Source organism: Apodemus sylvaticus, chromosome 14 (assembly GCF_947179515.1).
Source record: "Apodemus sylvaticus chromosome 14, mApoSyl1.1, whole genome shotgun sequence".
In the NCBI taxonomy this organism is placed as follows: domain Eukaryota; kingdom Metazoa; phylum Chordata; class Mammalia; order Rodentia; family Muridae; genus Apodemus; species Apodemus sylvaticus.
Window position 1 is genome coordinate 33,377,467 of NC_067485.1, and position 20,818 is coordinate 33,398,284.

Consider the following 20,818-nt stretch of genomic DNA (forward strand, 5'->3'; position numbering starts at 1 on the left):
CATTTGTCAATTCTTGATCTTAGAGCATAAGCTATTGGAATTCTGTTCAGGAACTTTTCCCTTGTGCCCATGTCTTCAAGGGTCTTCCCCAGTTTTTTTCTAGTAGTTTCAGTGTGTCTGGTGTTAGGTGGAGGTCCTTGATCCACTTGGAGTTGAGTTTAGTATGAGAAGATAAGAATGGATCAATTCACATTCTTCTACATGCTGACCTCCAATTGAACTGGCACCATTTGTTAAAAAGGCTATCTTTTTTCCCACTGGATATTTTCCTCTCCTTTGTTGAAGATCAAGTGACCATAGGTGTGTGGGTTCATTTCTGGAGGGGGGAAACTGGGAAAGGTTTTACCATTGGCAATGTAAATGAAGAAAATACTCAATAAAAAAGATAAAAAAATAATTTGGTGGTACCAACATTAAAAAAAAATAAACGGACAAATTCATGAAATTCTCAGGTAAATGGATAGAACTATAAAATATCATCTAGAGTGAGGTAACACAATCACAAAATAACACACATGGTATGCACTCACTGATAAGTGGATATTAGCCCATAATCTTGGAATACCCAAGACACAATTCACATATCAAATGATGCCCAAGAAGAAGGAAGAACAAAGTTTAGATATACTGGTCCTTCTTAGAAGGGGGAATAAAATACCCACAGAAGGAGATACAGAGACAAAGTGTAGATCCCCGACTGAGGGAAAGACAATCCAGAAACTACCTCACCTAGTGATCCATCCCATATACAGTTACCAAGCGCAGACACTATTATCAATGACCATAAGTACTTCCTGACTGGAGCAGGATATAGTTGTCACCTGAGAGGCGCTGCTAGTGCATGACATGTAAGAGGGTGACACTCAGCCAGCCATGGAACTGAGCACAGGGTCCCCAATGGGGGATCTAGAGAAAGAAACCAAGGGGTTTACAGCACTATAGGAGGAACAAAGATATGAGGCACCCCGTACTCCCAGAGCTCCCTGGGACAACAACATCAACCAGATAGTATATGTGGTGTTACCCATGGCTCCAGACACATAGGCAGCAGAGGATGGCCTTGTTGGACATCAAAGGATGGAGAGGCACCTGGTCCTGTAAAGGCTCTATGCAGCAGTGTAGGGAAATACCAGGACAGGGAAGTGGGACTGGGGTGGTTGTTGAACATGGGGAGAGGAGATGGCTTATGGGATTTTCTGGGGGGGGTAGCAAAGGGGAAATCATTTGAAATGTCAATAAAGAATATATCTAATCAAAAAATCAAGAGGACATAATCATCCCTGAAACCTTTGATAGAGGAAGTGTTCAGTAGCCATGTGGGTGGTAAATAGTTTTCCAGGGACCTCTGAACAAGCAGCAAATTCTCGAAACTTCTGAGAAGTTTGTGAGCCATGTCTCCATTATGACACTCTAACCCACTGAAAATACTTATGCCTCCTATAACTGGAATAGTGTGGGCTATATGGCATAGATTTACAGACATAAGCCTAGTTGTAAGAGAATCTATGATGTATAAAGTTAACAGAAAATCACTTGGTTTAATTAAAGTTCAAAGTGCACAATATTTTGTGAGAAAACAAGATTTATTTTGAAATGCCTTTAAGGACTTCAGAGAATGTGGCTATTACAGGTAGTGACAGAGAATCATGGTAGTTTACAGGCATGACTTCTGCATGGAGGACATATGGTACCCCAAGCTAGTTGTCATGACAATTAAGTAAATTGAAACCAGATGGAAAAGGCCATTTGGTAGAGGTTTACACTGTCTTCACCTGTCCCCTAACTCACACAGTATTGCACACATACCTGGTGAGTAGTGGGTAGAAAGGAAAATGAATTTCAAATGTGCATAAGGGCTAGATGGCAGTAGCAGTCATCACCCACAGAAGCATTTACTAGGATAAAATCAGATTAAGGCAAGTGATGGCAAGAGCTGTGATACCAGGAAAGGACAACCTATCCTGTTGGCATGGTTTGTCTGCAGATTGACCGGGGGCTTTATTTAGGGTTACCTTAGAGAACTTTGTAGGCTATCATTAGGATTATCTTTGCCTCCTAGACAAGAAAGGCAACCATAACACTCTGTGGTCCTCTGACCTGGCAAAGAGCAGAATGAATATCAGGGTAGGGAGAGCTGAATGTGGTTGCCATTAGATCAAACTGAAAGGAAGAAAATGCCTCATCTTGGAATTTGGTTTCCACCCACTTGCCCATTCTTGCAGAGATGCTGGAGGTGAGGCGTGGTGGAGATGCTAAGAGAGAAGTCTCCACACATAATAAATGTGTCTTTATGGAGATGAGAACCTGCCACAGAACAGGATGCTGTTGGTTTTGTTGTGCCTGATGAAGAAAAGGAAGGGGTGATCTGCACAAAATGTTGGGGTATAAGAAGAAGCACAGAGAAATACAATTTTTCCAGCCGAGGCAGCTGCAGCCTCTGTTCCTTCTTCATTGACCTCTACCACACACTTGTGAACAAATTTGGACAGACACAGGTCTTCCCCAGTAGACATTCCTGATAAGTCAGCCTTGCTCCCATCGAAGACATCTATCATTCCCAAATGTTGGAACAGGGTCTGCATATCATACTGCTCTTGCAGTTGAAATTTTGGTATATAAACGTGAATCTCAGTGCAATTCATACACTCTGGTTTGGTCCAGGCTGTTAACTTCTCAAAAGTGAGATTGTTTTCCACCTGACAAATGAGAATTAAAGACATTTAGATTCACAGTTGAAGTCTATCAGAGCCACACAGGTAATCCCTGCTCATAGCACTATTCATCATCATATACAGGCAATACCTATTCAAATGGGCATGCAGTATGCCCCACTATCCTGATAACCTGTTTGTGGCTTCTGTAATGGAAATGGCGGACAAGCAGGACAGGGTAGGAAGATTTGACTGTTGTCTCCTAAAGCACTTGTGAGGCATCCTTTACTCTGACAAGTGTTCCTATCCAGGTGATTACTGTTTTTATTTCTATTTGCTTTTTTTTCTTAAACTAGACCTAGTTTCAAAGATAGTAAATCATTGCTGCTTACATAGAAATTAAGTATTAGAAAAGAAAGGAGCTGATGAAAAGCTAACCCATACTCTATTGAAGTGATGCCACAGTTACAGAGCTGGATGCTGAGAGTCCGGGAACTCTTTTGCTTATAATGACCTTTTATGTTATGCAAGTTCTACTATCCACAACTCAGAGGATGGCTGGCAGACTGTGGGACTTCCTGATGCAGGGAAGACCAACAATGTTACAATGACTTGTCTGACTCTGCCCTCCTCAGTTTTCAATCTTTCCCTTCCACAGTGGTAGGTTAAAATGGGATGTTGTTTCAGTTTATTTTCTGCTCTCAGATATTAAAATAAGATACCAACAAAGATCATGATATATGGGTTAAATTTATGGAGGGCGGTTATGTTCCAAGTAATGTGCTAACTTTTTATCTGAGTTGTCCTGATTTCCTCCTATTAGGTCGTCATTACTTATTCTAGTGACGAAGTTATGGCATGTGACAAGAGCACATAGCCCATGATGGGAGTCTTGGACAGTGCTTTGATCCCAAATCCCTGTGCCTGCATACAGCTTGAAGTTCTGTCTGTGAGTACTATCCCCTCAAAAGGCAGATGCCAGGGTGAAGACATTGAGGACTGTTGTAATAAGGACACAAATGAACACTGGATTATTCTCAAAGATATTTGGAGTGGTGAATACCACAGATCTCCTGGCTTACCTTGCTGATGTCCATACCCTCATCTGGGAGGAGGACCATGAAACTCAGCTCCATGCCCTCATAGGGCATTACCAGCACTTGTGCCTGGATTTCCTTCACATAGGCATGGTAAAATGTGTCTTCCTGCCACATCATCTGCACTGGCCTTGTTTCCCTCTGAACAGATGAATACATAGCATCAAATATATAATTGAGAGAAGTCAGAAGGTTCCTAAATCAGCAGGAGTTAATTTCAGCAGTATTTTCTACACTCACATTGAAAACAATATTCATGTTCCAGGGTACACTTCTGAAAAGTCTTTCAGCCTCTTCCTGTTTTCATTAACATAATTGAGTGAATGCAGATATTGGCCTGCCTCTGTTAGGGTTTCTACTACTGTGATCAAGCACCACGACCAAAAGGACTTGTGAAGAAGGGTTCATATGAGGACTCTCAGATCACATTTGGTCATAAAATGTAGTCAGAGCAGGAACTTAGGAAGCAGCCATGGAAGAATGCTGCTTATTGGCTTGTTCTTCATGTTTTTTCAGCCTCCATTTTTACTCAACTCAGGACCACCTGCCCTGAGTTGGCATCACTACAGTGTGTTGATACATGCTCCATCTATCATTAATCAAGAAAGTTCCCAACAGATTTACGTCTAGACCAATGTATGGAGACAATTTCTCCCTGTTGAGTTCTTTCCATTTTGGTTGTAGCATGTGTCATATTGCAAAAGCAGCCACGAGGACAGGGATGAGATATAGATGATGCTATGCATCAAGAGAAATTATGCCAGCAAATATTAATATTTTAAAGCCCTTCTAGGGTTTAAAATGTTCTTGTTCCAAAGCTTTCATCCACATGGTAGCAGTACTGGGAGCAGGCCAAACCTTTAGGAGGTAGGTTCTAATGAGTCAGAGATAGTATTGGTGAGCAGGTGCCTCTGAAGAGGAGAATGGCACTGCAGACCCTTCCTATTTCTGATTTAGAGGAGTTTAAGATTTATGGGGTTGAAAACTGCATTAAATTATATTTTGTAGTGATAGGGCAAAATACTTTAATATTTATGTAAGTTGATACTATACTCTAATGTGAAGAGATATTTAACCATCCTATTCAATAATAAAAAGCTATAAATACTGTTTAATTATGATAAAATAAACAATTATTTATAATGATCAATAGATCTATAATTTTAATTTTAAATTTAATAAAAACTCTACTGTATAAATATTTGTATATTACTTTCCACTGCTACTTGTGCTCTATACATGTATTAAATTACCATAGCAGCTCATTTTTGGCATTCTTGAACTTAAATGAAAATCAATTTTACTATTCTTTTATGAGAAATGATCAGAAGGTGTGTGAGCCATCCATAGAATGCACAATCACAAAGACAGGAAATATTCTTTGTTCCTATAATTTCTTTTAATAAAGTTTCTTTCTTCTTAGGCCAGTTTCCTACACAGGATATGCAGTATATACCATGGAGTCCTGGGCTACACATTCACAATTAAAATTTTCCTTGCAGTTTCTTCATTCTACTGGAAGAATTTTTGGATACTATTCCTTACCTTGTTTATCTTAAAGGGCATTTCCTTGGTGCTATCTTTTTCGAAGAATTTATACCATGTTCCTTGGAAATATAAGGCACTGACAAGAATCAGCCTGGTCTGTGAATCAACTGAGTCTTTTGACAATAAATCTGGAATTTTACCTTTGAAGAAAGCAGAGAGTTCATTCAGGTTCCATATATATGTATGTATGTATGTATGTATGTATGTATGTATGTATATATACACACACACACATATATATATGTATGTATTTGTGTGTGTTTGTGTGTGCTGTGTGTGTGTGTGTGTTTGTGTGTAGATGTGTGACATAAACTGATATTACATCTGAGCAGATCAAAGAATCACTTTTTCAAGTTTGCTGAATTTGTTCATCATATTAAAAAATAAATCAAATCAAAACACTAGCAGCCATGTTTGACTTGAGGTCACACACACTGGAAGACCATTCCTTGTAAGTCCCTCAAGGAAATCAGGTTTGGGAAAGGCAGAAAAAGAGACTTCAAGATGAAGAACAAAGTAAGCAAAACTGTTGGAGGGGTTGGGAGGGAACCATGGTAGCCCCTGGTGTGGCTAATGCTAGTTTGAAAATTGAATGAGTCTGGAATCTGCTCAGAGGCAGGTCTCTATACGGGTCTATGAGCACATTTTCCAGAAAGAGTAACTAATGCATAGGAAGATCTCAGAGTGGACATCATCCTTCTTGTACAGCCATATATGAAGGTCTGAGAGAAGCAACACTGCTTCTCTGCTTGTCTTCACTCCCTGCTGGTGACAAAATCTGGTTTGTTCACATCACTGCACCTGCCACTTTTAGCTGACACTGGAACCCAATAGTTGAGATCAGGCCATCATCTGACCTCAAGAGGACATAAGAATCCAACACCAAATAGACAAATAATTGATGAATGCAAGAAAAATTCAAATACTCTCTGTGTTTTAGAAGAAATATGAATGTATCAGGTGATCCAGAGACATCTGAAAGATTCAAATCACAATGATTTCAATAATCTCAAAGACCAATTTTGGAAACCTGTCACATCTGACATCAAATCATAAAAGGTTCAACCCCAAATTGGAGGCTCTTTTAGTTTAATGTAACTCAGCAATTCTGACAGTGCCTTTTAGGGAAATCAAGTCTAATATCATCAAATGTAAGTAAGGAAATAGATGCAGGAACTGTGGAAGCAAAACAGGAGTTCTCTTCAGAGGTAAAATGGTAAGAGCTGAGAGAACACAGGCTCTACTAAGAAGCAGTCCCAAGGCAGAAGGTCTATCCATGAACCTCTGTGTCAGGAATGATGGAGTTCCATGTCCTGTAATACTGCAGATCACTCATGTCTTCAAAGGCAAAGTGTTAGTCTGAAAATTAGCCCCGTGTGCTCTTATGACATTTACATCAGCCCCTCTGTCCTACTTAAAATATAGGAGCCATCTCTGGTTTTAAAATGTAAGTGTCTGAATAGAACCTCTATGAATTTCCTGAGCTCTAAATAATACCATGTGGCCAGCTAGTTTGCATCAATTTGACTCTGAAATAAGGGTGAGATTAGACCATGGTGGGGAGAAGGGAAAGTAAAGAAAGGGGAGGGAAGGAAGAAGACAGAAGGGTACATAGAAAGGACAATACTGTGAGATGTGAACTGACCTTCGGTCTGTTTGGAGACCCACGAGTTTATGTGTTTCCTGGACTCCTCTGCAGCTTCGGAAAAGGAGAGCTGCTCCATCTCCGAGTGATAGAATTTAAGACAGGACTCCTTAAAGGCCTTTGGAGAGAAAATGTTCAGGGAAGTGATATTGAAAAATAAAATTCAACAAGCATTAATATGGTAACATAAAGCAAAATTAAATGAGTGAAGATATCAGTTTATACAACAAAAATCTTCAGGTAGTAGGACTTTGCAAGTGGGAATTATGAAACATAAATAAATTACAAGTTGTCAAATTTGAAATATTTAAGAATATCATAATAGAATTACTGTCTTTGATGAAGTTTAGGTTGGGGAGTCTCACCATGTGGCCTAGGCTGTCTCAGAACTCATGACCCTCTCCTGACCCAGCCTTTGAAATGCAGGTTTCCACCTACAAGTGGCTAGTACTTAATCCTTACATTTCTCAGTTTCCTTGGGGTCTCTCCCCTTGTATCTAAAGCAACAAGCATTTGGGATATAAGTTATCTTTCTACTGGTACAACTTACTGGGAGTAATTCACAAGTGTTTTCTGCAAAGAGCCTGTTGGCTATTCTGAGGCAGTGCTTTTTGTTTTTCTTGTTCAGGTTATGAAGAAGCAACTGGAAGCCCTGATGGATGTCTTCATCTGGGTTTAAATGAAGTGTCTGTGGAGGAAAAGATGAAACATCTTTTAGGCCAGGGATGAAACTTTTAGTTGCAAAGGAATTTCCAAGATTGCTCAGGCTGCCATGTAAATGTGGTTCTGATGCAAGACAGGCTGGTATTGAAACAATAAATGCAGCAATTGACCTTCCTCCCAGGGAAGAATTATAAATCTGTTGCTCTAAAAGCAAGATAGAGTGCAGCAACCAATTTTCCCATAATTTCAACATCCTTTTTGTCCATTGTAGTACTTGTGGCTGACCAACATTCTCAATCATGCTAGGCAAGAGCTCTGCCACTCAGCTGTAATCACAACCCACTTCCTCCATCTTGAAAACAAAATGAAGCAATAAAAACCAAAAGAACTTTCTATTTAAATCTAAGTTGTCCAGGCTAACCTTGGACTTGCCATCTTTCTATCACAGTCTCCTTAATAGTGGGGCTTAAATGCCTCTGCACCAGGCCCAGCATAAACTATGCAAAATTTTCTAAGTGAATTTGCGATGAAATATTTTATGTTTCCTGCAAGTTATTACTTGGGAAAACTCATTGCGTCTAAATCCATGTTACTAGAGGAGATTCAGTCTTCCTTCCTCTTTAACTCAAGCTCCTTCAAATGGTGTATGGATATCCCTTTCTTAGGGTTCATAACTAGCTTCACAAACAACTCAGACAACAATCTCAGTTGGAATTTGCTTGTTTATTGAACACACATTCCAAGACTGATTAATGGTGGATGCAGGGGACGAGAATCAAGCTGGGAGCCAAGCTAGAATCCTGCACAGTTCTCAGGACCAGTTTTCATGTGAGTAAAACCACAAACAGTTCCATTTGCAACGTTTAAACTATCTAGATAAACAGTGCTGTCTTTCTGTTAACCTGATTGGCTGGGTCTACAAGCAAGAAGCCTAGCGATTTTCTAGCATCTACGAGGCTTTCGGTTAAAGAACCACATGATGTTATCATCAGGGCAAGGAATGTCAAGTTAAAATTCATGAGCTGAGTCAATATGGCACCACTAGTGCCAATATTAACATTTAAAAAAATCCTTCTCAGCAGCTTTTGTGCATTTTTGTGCAAATATGGGTATGGTTTTGGCAGGGAACTTACCTGACACATTTGGACTGCAGTGTTTCCCTTTGCACCTAAGAGGACCATAGCTAGCACAGAGGACATGCTCACAGGAGAATAACACACATTTTCTGAAGGGTTGTCTTGACAGAGCACCTTCAAGAGATGGATGGCAAAGGTGCCATTTGCTTCAGACATCATACTCATGATGCAGAGACTGGAGAGAAAGGAGAAATGGAACTGAACACAGAGCTGAAGGTTCAGTGTTCTGAAGAAGGAAAATATGAGATTCTACTTCTGGTTTTCATTTCATAGCTCATAACTGCTTCAAGGTGGATTTGAAAAATTCATTCTGTATTACAGTCCTTTGAATGTTAAGGCTATTAGGTTAAGTGTGATCATACAAGGAACCAAAACTAGCTTCTTACTCATGTGCATAGATAGAAGGAAAGATCATCAGGAGTGCATACACAGAACAAGCTGTAGGGCAGGCCCTAGTTTCAGTCCATAAAGACTAGCTCCTCTCTTCCAAAGAAGGTTGCTTCAAGGATAAAGAGAAAGGGAATAAAAGAGAAACCAGGGGAATAGAACATGAGCATCTAGACCCTCTAGCCTGGCTCCAGCATTTTTGCATCTGGGACTAGGTCTGTGAAGACATTTTCTGAGATACCCAGGCATGCATTAGACAGTACCCTCCACAACTGCCAGTTGCCACAGGATGCTGAATGAGACCCTAAGATAGGCTGGTGTTATCTGCTGTGCTGTGCAGCAGGCAACATTCCCTTACAGTGGCTTACAGGGACCTTGCATCAGCTGAAAGCACCCAGGCCGCTTTACTCAAGAGCTCCCCTCCCTGCCCAGATGAATGGACATTTTTTCTCAGACCAAGTGACTTCTCCTGACACTTTAACCCAGTTCTGAGTCACTGTGCATTCCCTGGCTGTGCTGTCACTGTCACATGACTGTTGATCCCTAGAAGTGTGTTCCAATGTTCTTCCTACTTTGCTATAATACAGGCCAAATGCTCAGGGAGCCTCAAAACACCCCAACACATACTTCTTTCCACTCTTTAGACAGAACGACACAGCATTCTGAGAATATACCTAGATCCTTGGAGTTCTCTCATTGAGCCTCTCCCAAGGCTTTGAAAAGAATGTCCTGGTGGCTGTTTTATCTCAGTGACTTACCCTGTGGTTGGGCATCTTATGTGATATCACCTCACCACACTGTTGCCTCCACTAAAGTCAAGAGTTTTGCCTTGGCAAGGAAGGTGCCTGGCATATCATTTTAAATCATGAGAAATCATGCTGAGAATAAAAGTAGGGATTGGTGGCTCAGACAACATGGGGTGAGTAATTTTAAAATGGTTTTGAAGAGAGGGAGCAGAGCTCAGATGGACTAGAGCTTGCTGACCTTTAATGTGCACAAAAGCAAGTGATTTTTCAGATCCTTCATTAAAAGGCATGGGTAGTCAAATGGGCTCAGTGATTGGACCAAAGAGGAAGAAGGACAGATGACACTAGGAAAAGGCCATTGAGATCTTGTAATACCTAATCCTGACATAGATTGGCTAATATAGCTTCTGGACTCCAGGCTTAAGAAAAACCTCATTGCTAGTCCTTACTGGGGTTTGTAGAACAGTCACTTCTGTGAATAACCACCAGATCAAACTTCACACTGTCTCTTTTCCTAACTTTCAGATCCAGGGTTCCATCTCCTGGATTCATTCTATACTTTCTAAATCTGTCCCTTAGGAGTCTCATTTCCCTAGGTTGAGCAAAGTGACCTTACCTCCAATGTTTGTGGTCTCACAGAGCAGTGTTCAATGGTCTATGGCCCTGGAGTAGAGCGTAGCTGCTTACTCTGTTCCCTTTATTCACTTCAGGGTGGAGACATCATGCTCAGGGACCCAGGCTAGTGGTAGAAGGAAATGGGCTGGCCTCATGAAGTTCTGGCCTCTTCAGGATAGGAATGACTCGGGGTTGGGGAATGCTTCAGCCCTGGAAGAAGTAAAACTAATAGGATCCTTGGTTTTCTGGCTGACAAGGAATCAAGGTAGAAGGTCGACAGGATGTCTAGAACACCTTGTGACTATAGCTGAGCCCAAGGCTCTCTCCATGCAAGGCATTCAGGTGTGAAGATATTTGCTCCAGGTGTCCTGTCTTGTCTACATTAGTCCAAATCCACATGCTGAATCCTGTTGTTAACTCCCAAAAGACTTTCCCAACTGCTACGTATAGACTACCACATTAGAGGACTCCTCCATGCAAAAGGCCAGCAAGAGACACTGAGGAAAATTAGTATTGGATATTGTTCCTTCTATCCATGAATAGGGTACACTGAATTCACATGCCTCAAACAGAAAAGATCTAGAATTTTGCATCTTATGTGCCTCACATTCTTTAATTTTTTGAAATTAAAATTATGTTGTTTATGTGTGGGGGTATTTTGCCTGCCTTGTATGTCTGTGAAGTATGTGCATTCCTGGTATACTCTGAGGCCAGATTCTAACATAAGATTTCCTGGACAGGAGGAGTTTTAGATCCTGGGGCTATTTGTTCACTTGACCATGTTGGTGATAGCTTAGGGACTATGTTCCAAGACAGATACACATTTATATCAGAAAACCTGGTTCTCAACATATTGAGTTGTCCTCCAAAGAATACATTCCTTGGCTTTGACTATTCTTACAAAGGAATATAACAGTCATCATCATGTAATTCCTGATGTATATGTTTGCTGTCCATTATCAATATGAATCATATTCACCCACCCTTCTTGCCTGACAGCCACTGATCATTTTCTGATTTTTTCCAACTCATGAGCAGTACTGGTGAATGAAATATATAGCAATAATTTTGGTCTTTTGTTACTAATCTAATGTTTCCAAAGCTCATCCTTACTGTTTCCAGATGTCAGAGACATAGGCATGGACCAGAGTTGTGTTATCCAATGCCACCTGCAGTGGATTGAGTTCTTGGAGAATTTAAGTGTGGTCAGTTCACAATTCTTGACTTTGCCATGAAAGGAATTCCAGGAGAAGCCTATATGAAGCAGAATTGGGTTTATGAAGAAGCCAACCCATATATATTTAAATACAACAAGGGGAGGCCCAGCAGGAAAATTGAGGATGAGATAAACCTAAGCACAATGTGGTCTCAAGGGAGAGCATGGCCTCAGTGTCTCAACAGTAGTTTCCTTGTGATTTTTGTGTGGATTCTCAATAATGACACCATCTTACAAAGTTGCTCAGTAATCCTTATTACAACCTATAATTAAGAAAGATCCATCTTTTATTATTTAGTTGCTTAATGAAAAAGCATTTAAAACTGCAATGGATAAAGCTATATGAGACCAAGACACAAAGCAGAACTTCAGCATAGAAAGATGCCTTTTTGGAAAACAAGAACATTATGGAAGACATCACAGGAAAGCTCCCCCTGTCTACAAGATCACTCATCTAGAGATCCTGAGATCTCTAGATCCTGAGAATGTCAAGGTTTCAGTTGGGTGGACCTGTAAGATCACTTAATATCAAGCTGTATGTGGAACACACAGTTTAGAAAACTTTCCCCTCCACATGCCGTCTTTTGAACTCATGGAAGTGCAGCTTTTCACCCATCGTTTCCTTCCTGAGGCTTTGCTGGAGTACAATTTGGGCTTCTCCAGGGTGCTCATCTTCCATGGCTTGGCTGCAGGTTCAGACAAGAAACTACTTACAACCTTGTCCTCTAACTATCGACCCAGCAGTAAGTAAGAGAAACAGAAGGACGTTTAGCTTGTGCCTTTCTTGATCATCTTGCTTGAGGAATGGTTTGGCCTCCTTGAGTGGAGCATCTGGTTCCACAGACACCCTCCATTCTCCACTAGCAGAAGGGGATTTCAACCTCCTGTTCCTTTATGTTTCTCTGTTTCCTCTGCTTTGCACACATCTGACCATCTCCATCTTAACATGCACTTAGGGGGCCACTTTTTACTTTGGTCCCACATCTCTATAGAATCTGGGACATAGTTATCTTCCTTTTTGTCCCTTTGTGCTCTGACATCATGTCCCCTTTCTGTTCTGTTTCTTCTTCCTCACCCCCGCTCCATCCAAAGTCTTCCTTGCCATCCTCTTCTTTTACTAACCAGAGGCTAGTTATATCTTCTCAGCTAGAATGCTTCAGGTTTTTCATTTTTTTTTTTTTACTGTGGGCTGGCCTTTGTTTCCTGCATGCAGTCTGTTCTAACATGGGCCTACCCTTTAAAAGAGTGCTCATTCTTAGGAGTATAGATCCCATAGCAATACTATTCCCTGTCTATTCTGTCTTTCTCAATTCTTTGTGAATATCATACTCACTCTATTTTTTGCTTGATGGTACATGGTCCTCATCCTTCTGTACATCATATGTTTTTTTGTATTCAAATACTTCTATATTGTTGCTGCGTGGGCCTTGCCCATTTATTTACAGCAGTTGCCCCTTTCCACCCACCAATTTACCAAAGATCACTTCCTTGTTTTTTATATGTAAGTAAGACTATAGGGGTGACTTGCAGGGGTCTATTATCTGGCAACTCTAAATTGTGGGTTCCAAGGCAGTTAAGATATTCTCTGTATTGTAAATAGGTTATTTACTATTAATATTTACTATGAAGAAAATGTATAAACTTATATATATGTAAATATATGTATATTGGCCTTGAATTGAATAGCTCTCCAGGAATTTCTTGTTCATAAGAAAACTCTACATATAATTGTTTTGAAGATCTACCTAAAAGGTTTATAGGCCTCTGTGCAAATGTCCCTATCAATCAGGTATGAGTTTTAGGTTCTCCCTGTGTGTGGTTACCTTTGCTGATTTTAGACAATGGATGTCATGTGGGACCTTAATATGGTTTTGAGTTCTATTTCTCTTATGACTAGTGATGTTAATCATAAGTTTATGTGCTCTCTGGCTCTTTATTTTCTTGTAGAAAAATGCCTACTCAAATTCCTTTCCCATTTTTATTTGTGTGTGGGTGCACAATGATCATCATCACATTTCTAAATAATCGCATGACTTAAAAATTTTAATTGTGCTCTGGTTACCTTTCATCTTTATGGTAAATTCTCAAGTCTGATAATCCTTACATTGTATGCACATGTCAGGTGACACTGCCATCTCTGTGAGACATGATTAGTGGAAAGGTCCTGTTTGCCAAAGTCACACCTCTGGTCTGCCTCTTCCTAGAATCTCTGTGGCCTCTGTTAAGGAAACTTCCTCTCTACAGATTCTATTTCTATTTTGTGGGCTAATGTCATCCCTGTTGGGTCCTGGCAATCTCTTGCTTCCCTGGCATCTTGGACTTTCTAGTGGCTACCCCTAGTGCCTCATCTCCCAGTACTACAGACCTCTGTTCAATTTCCTGAAACTCTGTACCTCCCCCTGCGTCCTCCAACACCTGATCCTGCCCCCTTAACCTCCTCTCCTCTCTCCCAGGTTATTCTCTTCCTCTATCTCCCATAACTATTTTGTTTCCTCTTCTGAGTAGGACTGAAGCATTCACTTGTTGGTCTTTCTTCTATTGAGCTTCATATGGTTTATGAGTTGTATAATGTGTCTTCCAATATTTTTGTCAAATATCCACTTAACAGTGAGTACATACTATGTATGTTCTTTTATGACTGGGTTCCCTCACTCAGGATGATATTTTCTAGTTTCACGCATTTGCCTGGGAATTTCATGAAGTCACTGTTTTAATAACTGGGTAGTGGTAGAAGTGCAATTATGCAGGGATCACACAAGTAGAAAAGGGCTTGGAACACGTCCCGCCAGGACTCCACCTATATCTAAGATCTCAGCAGCACTACAGCAAGCTGGGCACCTACCCTGCCATGGGTCATCTGCCGTGCAGAGAGGCGGTTAGAGGGAGTCCTGCTTTTAGAGGTGAAGTGTAACCATCTTTGCTCCTGTGACTCTGTAGAGGTGCCGACAGGTATACAGGGATCACACTAGTAGAAGAGTGCTTGGGACATAGCCTGCCAGGGTCCCACTTGCACCCAGGAGTTCGGCAATACTGCCACAGCCATCCGTGCATCAGTCTGCTAAGGGATATCTGCTCTGCATTGAGTTCTCTGCAATTAGAGGTAAGGCCAACATCTTCTCTCCTGTGACTGAGTGGGCTGTTGCAGCCAGGAACACAGAGAACACCCAAGTGTAAGATCACTTGGGACTCGGTCTGCCAGGGCCTGACCCGAACCCAGGAGTTTGGCAGCCCCACAGTAATCTTTGCCAGGGGAAAGCCGGTCACCCAGGGTTGCTGAGATAGGCTTGCAGGCACCCAGGAGGGACTGGCACAAGCCAGTGACAACAGGACCAACTTACACTAGAGATAAACAGATGGCAAAAGGCAAACGTAGGAATGCTACTAACAGAAATCAAGGCAATATGGCACCATCTGAACCCAATTCTCCCACAACAGCAAGTCCTGGATACCCTAACACTACCGAAAAGCAAAATTTGGATTTAAAATCACAGCTTATGATGCTTATTGAGGTGGTTCAAGAAGGACATAAATAACTCCCTTAAAGAAATAAAGGAGAACACAAGTAAACAGGGAGAAGCCCTTGAAGAACCCAGGGAAAACCTAACAAAACAGATAAAGGAATTGAACAAAGCTATCCAGGACCTAAAGACGGAGGTAGAAACAATAAAGAAATCACAAAGGGAAACCTTTCAGGACATGGAAAACATAGGAAAGAAGTCAGGAGTCATGGATCTGAGCATCAACAACAGAATACAAGAGAAAGAAGAGAGGATCTCAGATGCAGAAGATACCATAGAAAGCATTGATACAACAGTCAAAGAAAATGAAAAATGAAAAAGGGCTCCTGACCCAAATCATCTAGGAAATCCAAGACAAATTGAGAAGGCCAAATCTAGGGATTATAGGTATAGAAGAGAGTGAAGATTTCCAACTTAAAGGGCCAGTAAATGTCCTCAACAGAATTATAGAAGAAACTTCCCTAACCTGGAGAAAGAGATGCCCATGAACATCCAAGTATCCTACAGAACTCCAAATAGATTTGACCAGAAAAGAAATTCCTGCCATCACATAATAATTAAAACACTAAATATACTAAATAAAAAAGAATACTAAAATCAGAAAGGGATAAAAGTCAAGTAATATTTAAAGGCAGACCTATTCAAATTACACCAGACTTCCCACCAGAAACTATGAAAGCTAGAAGATTTTGGGCAGATGTCATACATACCCTAAGGGTACACAAATGCCAAGCCAGCCTGCTATATCCAGCAAATCTCTCAATTACCATAGATGGAGAAACCAATGTATTTTGTGACAAACAAATTTACACAATATCATTCCACAAATCCAGCCCTTCAAAGGATAATGAATGGAAAATACCAATAAAAGGAGGGAAACTACACACTAGAAAAAGCAAGAAAGTAATCTTCTTTCAACAACCCCAAAAGATGATAACCACACAAATATAAAAATTACATCAAAAATTGCAGGAAGCAACAATCACTATTCCCTAATATATTCTAGCATCAATGGACTCAATTCCCCAATGAAAAGACATAGATTAACAGACTTGATACTTAAACAGAACCCAGCATTTTGGTGCCTACAGGAAATGCTTCTCAGTGTCAAAGAAAAACACTACCTCATGGTAAAAGGCTGGAAAAACTGTTTTCGGAGCAAATGGTCCCAGGAAACAAGCTGGAGAAGCCATTCTAATATCCAATAAAATAGACTTTCAACCAAAAATCATCAAGAAGGACAGAGAAGGACACTTTATATTCATCAAAGGAAAAATCTACCAGTAAGAGCTCTCAATTCTGAACATCTATGCTCCAAATATAAGGGTGCCCTCATTTGTAAAAGAAAGTTTACTAAAGCTTAATGCACACATCGCACCCCACACACTAATTTTGGGTGACTTCAACACCTCACTCTCCTCAATGGACAGATCAGTGAAATAAACTAAACAGAGACACAGTGAAATGAACAGAAGTTTTGGGCCAAATGGATTTAATAGATATCTATAAAACATTTCATTCTAAATCAAAAGAATATACTTTCTTCTCAGCACCTCATGGTTCCTTCTCCAAAATTGACCATATAATTGGTCACAAAACAGACTTCAATAGATATAAGAAGATCAAAGTAATTCCATGCCTTCTATCATATAACTATGGAGTAAAGGTGGTCTTCAATAGCAACAAAAACAACAGAAAGCCCACATACACATGGAAGCTGAACAATGTTCTACTCAATAATACCTTGGTCAAGGAAGAAATAAGAAATCAAAGCCTTTTTAGAATTTAATGAAGATGAAGGCACAACATACCCAAATTTATGTGACACAATGTAAGCAGTGCCAAGAGGAAATTTCATAGATCTGAGCACCTCTAAAAAGAAGCTGGAGAGAGCATACACTAGCAGCTTAGCAGTGTTGCTGGGCGTGGTCTTTGATATTTCAACAGCCCACAGCAGGCCCAGTCTATCACAGCCTGTGGATCAGATGTAACACTCTCAGCCACTGCTCTAACACCATACCTGTCATGCTCCTGCAAAGATGATCATAAATAACACTTCTAAAGCTAGGCAAGGCCCCAGTTTGATGTTTTCTTTTATAAGAGTTACCTTCATCATAGTGTCTCTTTATAGCAATAGAAGAGTAACAAAACTAGCCCAGTTAGCTAAAAGGCTGATAGGCAAAGTACACTACTTGCTGCTCTGTTCAGGAGCTTGCATAAGAGATTTCACTTCTCTGGATATAAAGTCATACTTGTTTGCTTCTTTGTTTATTTATTAGATATTTTATTTATTTACATTTTAAATGTTATGCCCTATCCTAGTTTCCACTCCCAAAACACCTTATTCCAACCCCCTTCTCCTGCTCACCAACCCACCCACTTTTGCTTTCCTGTCCTGGAATTCCTCTACTCTGGGACATCAAGGCTTCACAGGACCAAGGTCCTCACCTTCCACTAACGTCTGACAAGGCCATCCTCTGCTACATATGCAGCTAGGACCATGGGTCCCTCCATGTATACTCTTTGGTTGTTGGCTTAGTCCCTGGGAGCTCTGGGGTTACTGGTTGGTTTATATTGTTGTTCCTCCTATGGGGTTGCAAACCCCTTTGGTTGCTTTGGTCCTTTTCTGAACTCCTCCACTGGGGACCCTGTGCTCAGTCCAATGGCTGGCTGTGAGCATCCACCTCTGTATTTGTCAGGCACTGTCTGAGCTTCTCAGGAGACAGCCATATCAGGCTCCTGTCAGCAAGCACTTGTTGACATCCACAGTAGTGTCTGGGTTTAGTAACTATATCTGGGTTGAGTCACTAGATGGGGCAGTCTCTGAATGGCCTTTCCTTTAGCCTCTGTTGCACACTTTGTCTTGGTATCTCCTCCAATGGGTATTTTGTTCTCCCTTCTAAGAAGGACTGAGGCACCCACACTTTGGTCTCCCTTCTTCTTGAGCTTAATGTGGTCTGTGAATTGTATCTTGGGTATTCCAAGCTTCTGGGCTAATTTCCACTTATCAGTGAGTGTATCCCTTGTGTTTTCTTTTGTGATTGGGTTACCTCACTCAGGATCATATTTTCTAGTTCCATTCATTTGCCTAAGAATTTCATGAATTTATTGCTCTTAATAACTTGAGTTGTACTCCATTGTGTAAATGTACCACATTTTTTTGTATCCATTCATCTGTTGAGTGTCATCTGGGTTCTCTCCATCTTCTGGCTATTATAAATAAGGCCACTATGAACATAGTGGAGCTTGTGTCCTTTTCACATGTTGAAGCATCTTCTGGTTATATGCTCAGGAGTGGTATAGCTGGGTCCTTGGGTAGTACTATGTCCAGTTTTCTGAAGAACGGCCAAACTGATTTCCAGAGTGGTTTTGCCAGCTTGTAATCCCACCAGCAATGGAGGAGTGTTCCTCTTTCTCCACATCCTTGACAGCTTATGCTGTCACCTGAGGTTTTTGATCTTAGCCATTCTGACTGGTATGAGGTGAAATCTCAGGGTTGTTTTGATTTGCATTTCCCTGATGACTAAATATGTTGAATATTTCCTTAGGTGCTTCTTAGGCATTTCATACTCACCAGTTGAGAATTCTTTGTTCAGCTCTGTACCCCATTTTCAATAGGGTTATTTGACTTTCTGGAGTCTATGATCTTGGGTTCTATGTATATATTGGACATTAGCCCTCTATTGGATATAGGATTGATAATGATCTTTTCCAAATCTGTTAGTTGCAATTTTGGTCTATTGTCAGTGTTCTTTGCCTTACAGAAGCTTTGCAATTTTATGAGGTCCCATTTCTCAATTTTTGATCTTAGAGTATAAGCTATTCAGGAAAATTTCTCCTATGTCCATGTGCTCAAGGATCTTCTCCCACTTTCTTTTCTATTAGTTTTAGTGTATCTGGTTTTATGTGGAGGTCCTTTATCTACATGGACTTGAGTTTTGTACAAATAGATAAGAATGGATCAATTTGCATTCTTCTACATGCTGACCTCCAGTTGAAGCAGCACCATTTGTTGAAAACGCTATCTTCCCCCCCCCCCCCCCACTGGATAGTTTTAGCTCCTTTGTCGAAGATCAAGTGACCATAGGTGTGTGGGTTCATTTCTGGGTCTTCAATTCTATTCCATTGATCTACTTGCCTGTCATTGTACCCATATCATGCAGTTTTTAACACTATTGCTCTGTAGTATAGGTAGAGGTCAGGGATGGTTATTCCCACAGAAGTTCTTTTATTGTTGAGAATAATTTTCAGTATCCTGAGTGTTTTTGTTATTCCAGATGAATTTGAAAATTGTTTTTTGTAGCTCTATAAAGAATTGAGTTGGATTTTTTTGTTTCTATTTTATAAAATAATTTGAGGAATATTAGGAGTATTAGTATTACATCTTCTTTGAAGGTCCAATAGAATTCCTCACTAATTTTTTTTTTTTTTTTTGGGGGGTTGGGAGATTTATAATGACAGCTTCTATTTCCTTGGGGGATATAGGGCTATTTAGATGTTTTATCTCATCCTGATTTAACTTTAGTACCTGGTATATGTCTAGGAAATCACCCATTTCATCCAGGTTTTCCCATTTTGTTGAGTATAGGCTTTGTAGCAGGATCTGATAATTTTTTTTTCAATTTCCTCAGTTTCTGTTGTTATGTCTCCCTTTTCATTCCTGATTTTGTTAATTTGGATACTGTCTTTGTGCCCTCTGGTTAGTCTGGTTAAGAGTTTATCTATCATGTTTATTTTCTCAAAGAACCAGCTCCTAGTTTTGCTGATTCTTTGTATTGTTCTCTGTTTCTACTTGGTTGATTTCAGCCCTGAGTTTGATTATTTCCTGGTGTCTATTCTTCTTGGATGTATTTGCTTCTTTTTGTTCCAGAGATTTTTTTTGTCAGCAAGGTGGGTTTCCTGTATGCAGCAAAATGTTCGGTCCTGTTTCCTTATCCATTCTGTTAGTCTATGTCTTTTTATTGGGGAATTGAGTCCTTTGATATTAAGAGATATTAAGGGAAAGTGGTTGTTGCTTCCTATTATTTTTGGTGTTCGAGGTGGAATTATGTTTATGTGACTCTCTTCTTTTTGGATTGTTAAAGATTATTTTCTTGCTTTTTCTAGTGTGTAGCTTCTTTCCTTGTGTTGGAATTTTCCATTTATTATCCTATGTAAGGCTGTATTTGTGGAAAGATACTGTGTAAATTTCTTTTTGTCATGGAATGTCTTGGTTTTCCATCTATGGTAATTGAGAGTTTTTCTGGGTATAGCAGTGACCTTCTATGAAGGTCACTATGACACTTGCCCAGGATCTTCTGGGTTTCATAGCTTCTTATGAGAAGTCTGGTATAATTCTGATCGGTCTGCCCTTATTTTTCTTGACCTTTATCCCTTACTGCTTTTAATATTCTTTCTTTCTTTTGTGCATTTGATGTTTGATTATTATGTGACAGGAGGAAATTCTTTTCTGGTCTAATCTATTTGTAGGCTTCTTATATGTTTTTTTTTAATATTTTTATTTTCTATATTCTTTGTTTACATTCCAAATGATTTCCCCTTTCCCGGATCCCCCCTCCCCATATGTCCCATAAACCTTCTTCTCTCCATCCCTTCT

The 20,818-nt window shown here is 40.2% G+C and overlaps 1 protein-coding gene across 1 annotated transcript; it reads right to left on the bottom strand.

Moving 5' to 3' along the window:
• Positions 1–2,283: 2,283 nt before the first annotated feature.
• LOC127664696 (serpin B9-like) lies at positions 2,284–8,905 on the bottom strand. Its single transcript, XM_052156822.1, has 6 exons — positions 8,738–8,905; positions 7,492–7,629; positions 6,942–7,059; positions 5,294–5,436; positions 3,734–3,889; positions 2,284–2,696 (listed from the first exon to the last, which is right to left on the bottom strand). Exons 1-6 carry the CDS (start codon positions 8,903–8,905, stop codon positions 2,289–2,291), a joined length of 1,131 nt encoding a protein of 376 aa, XP_052012782.1. The 3' UTR covers positions 2,284–2,288.
• Between the last annotated feature and the right edge of the window lie 11,913 nt (positions 8,906–20,818).